Source organism: Zea mays, chromosome 5 (assembly GCF_902167145.1).
Source record: "Zea mays cultivar B73 chromosome 5, Zm-B73-REFERENCE-NAM-5.0, whole genome shotgun sequence".
Taxonomy (NCBI): Eukaryota; Viridiplantae; Streptophyta; class Magnoliopsida; order Poales; family Poaceae; genus Zea; species Zea mays.
This window is the reverse complement of record NC_050100.1, coordinates 192,753,018-192,761,867: the sequence shown is the minus strand read 5'-3', so window position 1 is coordinate 192,761,867 and position 8,850 is coordinate 192,753,018. Positions and strand designations below refer to the sequence as shown.

At 45.4% G+C, this 8,850-nt stretch overlaps 1 protein-coding gene across 2 annotated transcripts; it reads right to left on the bottom strand.

Annotated features, from left to right (window-relative positions):
* Positions 1-2,178: 2,178 nt before the first annotated feature.
* On the bottom strand, positions 2,179-8,413 carry LOC100193747 (signal transducer). Of its 2 annotated transcripts, none has more exons than NM_001138833.2 (7): positions 6,750-8,413; positions 4,965-5,055; positions 4,712-4,869; positions 4,574-4,625; positions 4,382-4,464; positions 3,479-3,572; positions 2,179-3,111 (listed from the first exon to the last, which is right to left on the bottom strand). In NM_001138833.2, exons 1-7 carry the CDS (start codon positions 8,046-8,048, stop codon positions 2,546-2,548), a joined length of 2,343 nt encoding a protein of 780 aa, NP_001132305.1. In that variant the 5' UTR covers positions 8,049-8,413; the 3' UTR covers positions 2,179-2,545. The 2 variants fall into 2 exon arrangements, with proteins under 2 accessions (NP_001132305.1, XP_008681193.1); XM_008682971.4 differs by having other exon boundaries at positions 2,193-3,111; positions 4,965-5,064; positions 6,750-8,305.
* Positions 8,414-8,850: the final 437 nt, after the last annotated feature.

Genomic DNA, 8,850 nt, shown 5'->3' with positions numbered 1-8,850 from the left:
TAGCCCCAACCACCAAACTTGACCGTTGGTGGAGGCTGTCTGTTCGATGGCGCACCGGACAGTCCGGTGCACACCGGACATGTCCGGTGCTCCAGCCACGTCACCAATGCCGTTGGATTCTGACCGTTGGAGCTCCTGACTTGTGGGCCCGCCTGGATGTCCGGTGCACACCGGACATGTACTGTTCCATGTCCGGTGCGCCAGTATGGGCGCGCCTGCCTTCTGCGCGCGCTGCGCGCGCATTAAATGCATCGCAGGTAGCCGTTGGTGCCGAAATAGCCGTTGTTCCGAGGATGCACCGGACAGTCCGGTGCACACCGGACAGTCCGATGAATTATAGCGGAGCGGCTGCTGCGCGTTCCCGAGGCTGGCGAGTTCCGAAGGCCGCGCTTCCTTGGAGCACCGGACACCGTCCGGTGTACACCGGACAGTCCGGTGAATTATAGCGCGCCGGCCTGAGAAATTCCCGAAGGTAGCGAGTTCGAGTTGGAGTCCTCTGGTGCACCGGACACTGTCCGGTGGTGCACCGGACACTGTCCGGTGTACACCGGACCAGAGGTGCCTTCGGTTGCCTCTTTGCTCCTTTGTTGAATCCAAAACTTGATCTTTTTATTGGCTGAGTGTGAACCTTTTACACCTGTATAATCTATACACTTGAGCAAACTAGTTAATCCAATTATTTGTGTTGGACAATTCAACCACCAAAATTAATTAGGGACTAGGTGTAAGCCTAATTCCCTTTCAATGCTTCCAAAAAATAAGATGCACATTGTTGGTATGGATACTCTATTAATTATATTAAGTCTTAGGCCAGGATATCATCATCCAGGGGCCAGGATATCATAATCCACCCTCTTAGAATAAGGATGTCCTCGTTGGTCAACCCCAATCCAGGAACCTCCCCTCTTAGACACGTTTGTGCGTTTAGTGTCGTCATATGTCATGCCATGTGACCACTTCGGGGCCACATACGTCATGCGCCATATACCCGAACCCCTAAGCCCACACACGCCCGTGAAACTGCGAGGGTCGGCTCTGATACCATTTGAAACACCCCGTCCACTCCTGCACCGGCGGTACTTACTCCTGACAGCTCTCTAAAATCATATATCGTCTCTACAGACCAATACGAGTCTTTTGTGCGCACTTTGTACTCACTCATGCGCACCCGAGAAAACTTTTCAGTCGGTCACTCATCCCAAATTGCTTCAAGCCAAGCACGCTTAACTTGGTGGTTATTTCGAGATAGGCTTTCGAAAAAGAAGATACATCTTATTGGTATGGATACTCTATTTATTCTATTAAACCTTGGGCCATAATATCATCATCATAGGAGTCAGGATATCATACGGTGTCAAATATAGGTTTGAGCTGACACGGGGCTAGCAAAATGTTCCATTAGGCCAACAACTCTGATGTGAACTCTATTTTCTTTGAGTATAAGTAACTACACCACAGAGAAGATACTCCATTCATTTTAAATTATATGACGTTTTTTGACCTTTCTAGATTTGTAGTTTTTCGAAGCACCTAGATATATGTTGTCTATATACGAAGAGAATTTGATATTTGCCATCACTACCAAAACACGTTTGTAAAATTTTCCATCAGGCCCATATTTCATCGACACATATAGACCCACAATTTATAGACACAGAAGTAATTATAACAAGCAGACAACTTTTCAAGTGGTAAAATTTCAATTATTTCCAATAACACGAGGCTACCGAAAGTTTTCTATGAGGCTAACAACCCTGATATGAGATATACCCTTTTTTTTATTAGTGTTGGCCTCTATTTTCTATGAGTACAAGTAACCACATCAAGAAGAAGACAATTCTTCAACTATACTCTCTTCCGCCTCATAATATAAGACGTACCCCTGATTATAAAATGTGTTAGATTTTTTTTAGATTTATAGTTTTTACTACGTACCTTGACATATGTTATGTCTACATATATAGTGAAATCTATAAATTCAGAAATGCCAAAATATTATAGCATAGTTCGTATCTGAACTTGCACAGAACTAGTCAAGCTTATCATACATTTTAACTTACAACAGTTTTTCTTATCATATATTATTTTTTCTTCTTTATTGACTTATCTGACGCATAAACACTGCATTTGCCAGGACTGTTCGAACATGTAAAAATTATTCACGGTTCCAATACCATGAGACCACAAAGCCAAAACGACAATTTCACCACATGTATTTTTTTTTCTTACAAGAACATGCAATGGTTCGGAATAGTAATAGCGAAAGGAGGGGTTTTAGCGGACAGATAAATTATCTGCAGTCAGCTGATAGTGTTGCTCTCTAGGGCTTTCTCTTTCGTGTACAATTTAGGCCTCAGGGTAAATAAATACCAAGTTTCGCAGTACACAGTGTATGTCAGATGAAGATTCTGATCTCTAGCATGCACGCCAAGGAACAATCAGACCCAATCCCTGAATAGTGTGAAACTCACCCACTATCTCCTATCTATACACAAACTACACTCCTGAATGGCAGTGACTATTATCTTACGTATTCATATTCATGCTATACTCTTACAGGAAAACCAAAGTTTTGAAATGTTCTGATTTGACCTCCACGGCCTGCTGTGACAATCACTAGGCCCCAGGCCGACCGATTCAGAGCTTGATCTCCCTCGTTGGCATGGCAGGTAGTAGCCCTGAGACTTTGATTTGGTGGTGTGTTAAGTTTTTCAGGCCAAGTCGGAGATGTCCGGTCACCATTATTATGATTCGAGTTGTTACTCGTGATATTTGTGCTCCGGTACTCAACATCTGGCATCTCCTGTGCCTTGGCAAGTTTGGTTTGCAGATCTTGCGGCTCAGACCCACGCTCAAGCTCTTCTTGCTTCCCGGGGTTCATTAAACAAGTCATTGCGGTGCTGGCAAAAGGCCAGGTAACAGCAACTGTCACACTCTGGCAGTGGAAGTATTCATGGCTATCTGTGACAGAAACAATGCCCTTCTTTCTACTTGGTTTCGGACCATCATTGTTTCTCCAGATATATACATGGGAATCCTCACTTGCCGAGATAATATACCGCCCATTTCCAGCTAAACAAGCTGAGATTTGGCTGCTTGTGTTTCGGAATCCTGAAATATGGCAAGCCATAAGAACTATGTTAACTGAGACCAACCGGCAGAATAGAAGACGGAAATTGAGCAATAGTTCCTTTTCTTAATAACAGGCAGAGAGTGATATCAAAAGAAAAACAAACAATGTGGCCATTAGATCTATCAACAAGGACAAGCTATTTTAACATGTTAAGTAAACAGTAGAACAAATGATAGCAGACAAGAGCAATCTGACATGTTCCAGCACTGCTCTTAAGAGGAAGAACAAGGCAGATACAATTGATCTTCAGTATTCACAGTCAACAATGATTGCACCATGTTCTGAAGTTCTGAACTAGTGCAAATTGTGAATGTACGTGAAAAATAGTTGATAATAAAATTTTACCTTTAAACCTATGCGCTAGCTCAAAACCATCAAGAACTCTGATCCGTGAATCTGCAGATGTGATTATGACCATTGAAGAATCCCCTGGGACAAACTGTTTGAGGAGCTATTATTCAGTTTAACAAACCAAAAATATAAAACTCGGCCGGTAGGGGATAGAGCGCATCCACGGTATTATATTAAGAAAAAGCGCGAAAGGGCCTCTAGCTGAGTTGGTTAGATGGTCTGAGTACCACTCATTAGGTCCTGAGTTCGAATCCCAGTGGGATCGAATTTCAGGCTTAGGTTAAAAAAGATCACTCGTTGGTTCCTCTGGTTGTGTGCACATGAGATATACTGACATATGAGGGCGGATCCTTGTGTAGGGGCTGGAGGGTTCAAAGCACGAGTAAAGATCCGGCCTATAAGGGGCAGACCCTCATGTTGCACAGGGAGGGGGGCAGCTTTCGTGACCTTTCTTGGTCGGGGCTTCAATTGAGCTTTTTCTTAATATAATATCGTGGGGGCGGTCTTTCCCCTACCGTCCGAGTTTATATTAAGAAGAAGCTCAATCGGAGCTCTGACTGAGAAAAGTCATGAAAACTGCCCCCCGTGCAGCATGAGGGCCCGTCCCCTATAGGTCTAGATCTTTACTCATGCTTTGAACCCTCCCAGTCCCTACACGAGGATCTGCCCCCCATAGGTCAGTCCATCTCATGTGCACACAACCAGGGGAACCAACGACTGACCTTTTTTAACCTCAGCCTGAAATTCGCTCCCATTGGGATTCGAACTTAGGACATGAGGAGTGCTACTCAGACCACCTAATCAACTCAGCTAGAGGCCCTTTCGCAACAAACCAAAAATATCTTAACTATGGTGCAGAATGATTCACACAACACAATGTTTATTCAAAATAAGCACCTGAAATCCTGTTATTTTCTTCTGGCTAGATTTCCTTCTCTTGTTTTGTAGGTCGATCTGTGTTTTGTAGCAAAGCATGTCATCTAGCCAGGAGAAAGAAAAAAACATAACGTTAGGCTTGCTAGACACAGAACAGGAAATAAGGTCTTTGAATGAGAGTTGAGAACAGAACTAAAATGCAAGCCGATGTACCAGATGTATCATACAGATGGCAGCTGCCCTTGTGGGACCCAACCAGAGCGCCCTGAGACAACACCTTAAGGTATTAGGATGAACTAGTAGCTCCACTTTACCAAAATTAATAAACTATGAAATAGATCAAACCCAAACCTTTCCATCTGGAGTATAGCAGGCAGCAGTAACCATTTCATGAAGGTCGACCCAATCAACTATTTCACGCTTTGGAATACTCCAAATGCGAACCTTCTCATCCAGGGAACCACTAATGAAGTATCTATCATCAACAGGATTGAACTGGATGCAAGTCACTGAATCAAAAAGAAATTATATTAGGACAATGCTGTTGCGGTGCTTAGACAGTGAGGGGGGACGGGGTGGGGTGATCCTGAAGTGATGCTCGTACCATAGTCAGTGTGTGAGAAGGTTTTCAAACAATAAGTGCTTGACATGTGCCACAACCGTACGGTTTTATCCATTGATGATGAAAGCAAATACTGCAAGAACTAAAATATTGATATAAGGGATGCTGAACTGGTAGGAAATTACAATGAATTCATAATAACTATACTTCAACTTCAGTATTTTGTAGAAATGAATATGCATATGCCAAGCAGCAAGTATACCGAGAGATGAGCAACACAAGTTCCTAGCAAAAAAAAAAAAAATGCTGTGCATGGTGTCTGGCTGTCTGCATATGCTTTCAGTGTATTTGAGTACAGAGTAGCTTGACTAGTTATGAGCACTAATTCCTACATAAACACTAATGTAATGGTTAATTTGCACTTCTAAACCCCAGATTTATCCATTTTAAAACAAGACAAATCTCGTTGCTCTTAGAAATATAGAATAGCTAATTCATGGTTTTATCAAGAATTTTCTTCAAGATCCATAAACTATTCAAAAAGAGGTCTACTAGAGGCAAACCTTCACTACATCAAAGTTACCTCATTTCTATTTAACTTCTCTAAATCCGGCAAAGTTTATAGACAAATATATTAACATCTACAATACAAAATAAAAGCATTGTCAAGTCATATTTGATGTTGGATTTAATGAAACTAATACGATGCCGTAGACGTTGGCACATTTTACTATGAACTTGGTCAAGAGTAGAGAAGTTTGACTTAGGACAAAGCTAAAACAGTGTACATTTTGGAACAGAGGAAGTAAATTACAACTCCCTTGACGAGATTTATACCGTCTTGATCAGATGCAGAGAAAAAATGAATACCGATTAACAAAATCGGAACCTTATGGCTAAAAATCACAGGACAAAAACAAGAAAACTTCAAATTCTAGTTCAGTATCATGAAACTGGTTAGCTAACATTCAAATGTAGAATTCAAATATCTAGCATGCAACAATATCATCCAGATCATAGACAACAGGATCTTCAAATGCCAATAAGAATTGTGTTGTAGGTCGCTGAACTTGCGCGGTAGTCACCTAGCCGCCTAAAATTGCAAATTACTTTCTCATCTCCTTCAACTGGCACAGTTGTCACACCTAGCCCCTAAACTTGCACTTTTGTCTCATTTAATCCCCTAAACTTTGCTTCTGTTCAGGGGTTTTGGTGAGACTCGTGCAAGTTCAAGGGGCTCTAAAAGCCTGAGAGGTTAGTTGAGAAGACCAGGCAACTTCAGGAGCCTGCAGTGCAATTCCTGCTTAATATTATGCGCTGAACTTTCTAGATGCACTGAGATGGAAATTAAAACCATAGTAAAATGGCAATCTATAAGCGTGTAGAGGCCATGTCTTAGTTACAGGTAGAGAGCACCTGGGTCTTATGCACATGGTAAAAGCCTGGGTACACTTGGGAGCAATGAAGTCAATTTATCAGTCACAAAAACTAAAATGCATAAATGGCAGCTGGTACTGTTTTCCTTTCCAGACAGTGCACAAGTTGCACTATGCTAGATCTGGATACCAAGTTATGTACGCCCAAACCCAACAATAAATAAGTTTAGCTGGTGTGATATCACAATGTTTCTAATATGACGATTGTTATTACATAGATTCTGTGTTGTTAATTCTTAATAACATGATATGTGTTCGGATCTAACTTCTGCGACTGATATCCTACTTTCCAGTATTCCACATTCTATTATAGCCTGAACTTTGCACTTACACCGAAACTTAATATTTACATGTTAGAACTGAAGATAAATTAGAAATTTGTGTACATTACCTGAGATTTGGACCAGCTGAGATCAAGCACATCCTCTGAATGCCCTGCAAAGGTTATCACGGGCTTCTCGGACAGTGCAAACACATACTCAGGCACCATCAACCTGTCTGAGCTCACCGATCCCCCACCGTGCAGTACCTTTGATCTCAGCTTCTTCTCCCAATGGCTCTCACTTGGAGCAGCTGATCCCACCGTTGTCTCTGATGACTCATTGCACACCATAGCAACAAGCGGATTGCACACCTCATTCTCCTTCCTTGCCCTCTCAAACTCCAACACCTCCCAAACATGAATTACGCAATCCTCCCCAGCAGTCGCAAGGTAACGGCCATCAGGACTAAATTTGATGCTCCATATGGAACCACTGTGTGCCTGTATCTCCTGTGTCATAAACAGGCCACTGAGCTCCTTATATGACTTCCCATACTGCCGCACCTTGACACGGGCCGGACCATGGCGTGGAACACTGTCCTGGCTGTCATCCGTCGTGGAGCTGGAGTGGTGCCCGCCTTTCTCTGGAGACGCGTCCTTCTCGTCGCTGCTGCGGCGGTCACGTGAGTGGGACGCGAAGGAGCCAGCTACGCAGCGGATGCTGCGGAGCCAGCTGCTACGCCGCTTGGCGCGCCCCCCACCGTTGCTGGAACCTGAGCTCGATCTCTCGATCGGCGTGGAGGTGCCGCTTTGGGAATTTGAGGTGCAGTTGGAGTTGGGAGTACTGAAAGCTTGGCGGCGCATAAGCTCCTGAACGATGGGTGAACGGGCCAACTCCTCAACGGTAAGGTGGCGCCCCGTGCCGACCTCGCGGAGAGCGAATTCTTCCCTCACCACGTACTCTCTGCCGTCGTCGAGGTTCCTGATCAGGCACCTGGGGTCCTCGTCGGCGGCATCGGACCCGTCGGACAAGGAGAAGCGCAGACGGCCGCCCCCGAGCGGCGGCTTCCCGGCGGAGCCCAGGGCGGCCCCGCCTGACCTGGACCACGAGACGGGAGAGGCCGGGGGCGGTCCCGCGGCTTCTCCGGAGGCGGACCGGGCAATCTCAAATCCGGCGAGGGAAGGATCGCCGGTGAGCCCCATGAGATGGAGCAGCCGGCGCCGCCGCTCATGGACGGGCGCCGGCTGGGAGGTCCACAGGTCGAGGGCCGCTGCGGCTGGCGCATCGCAGCTGCGGCGGTGGCGCGGGCGGTCGGCGCCATCGTCGTCCGAGGCAGAGGTGGAGGAGCCCGACGAGGAGAGGATGCGGTCGAGCGACTCGTAGAACAGGTCCTCCTCCCCGCGCTCCACCTCCTCCTCCACGCTCATCCCGCCGCCAGCATTGGCCGTCGAGGCGGCCGTCGCTGGGAGGCGAGGCGCGCGCGGTGTGTTCGGCGAATTGCGCGAGAGGGACAAAGATGATGATGAGATGGACGGAGGGAGGTCAGAGGTGTGCGGGGGGGGGAGGAGGAGGTCGTGGCAGCAAGTGGCGGCGTTAGATGAGATCCGGCACGCCCAGTTGCCCACGCCCCAGCGACCGCGCGTGACGGCAGCCGTTGCGCCCTGTGAATCCTGTGATCTCACCGACTGCCAAGCGCAGCGCCGCCCCCCGCGCCTTACTTATTAAGGGTGGTTGGTGCTGGACTGCTGGCATCGCCGTCGTCTGTTGTCGCGGTAATTACTTCCTCCTCCCGTGAGGTCTTTGATATGTGTTTTGGGTGTGTACAAGAGTATAGATGTAAAAAACAAATTCAAGACATACATTTTGATGAAGTTATTGTGTACTGTCTCTATGCTCGAGATATAGAACTAGTTAATTAGTCAATTCTATTTATTATATACTCTTGTATAATGAAGTTATTGTGTGTTAGCTCTATGCTCGAGACATAAAACTAATTAATTGGTTAATTCTATTTATTAAATGCTCTTATATAATTAATATAGTAAGACACGTATTTTAGATATGTCCACTGTATTACATTATATTTTAATTGTGTCTTATACTCAGATTACTGACGGTCTTTGTCGGCACTGTTAACTGCTTGCTGTCCTAACTCATGAGTCATGACTTGGGAAGGTATGGTAAAGCGGGAGCGGGCCATCCATTGCGAGGTTAAAATCGGGCGTACGT

Bases quoted from the DNA above. Each gene is read 5' to 3' on its own strand.
- LOC100193747 (XM_008682971.4), bottom strand. From the start codon at position 8,048: ATGAGCGTGGAGGAGGAGGTGGAGCGCGGGGAGGAGGACCTGTTCTAC. The intron at 5,065-6,749 runs GTAATGTACACA...TCAATATTTTAG, and splicing joins TCAGCTGGTCCAAATCTCAG to TTCTTGCAGTATTTGCTTTC. The intron at 4,870-4,964 runs GTACGAGCATCA...TTTTTGATTCAG, and splicing joins CTTCTCACACACTGACTATG to TGACTTGCATCCAGTTCAAT.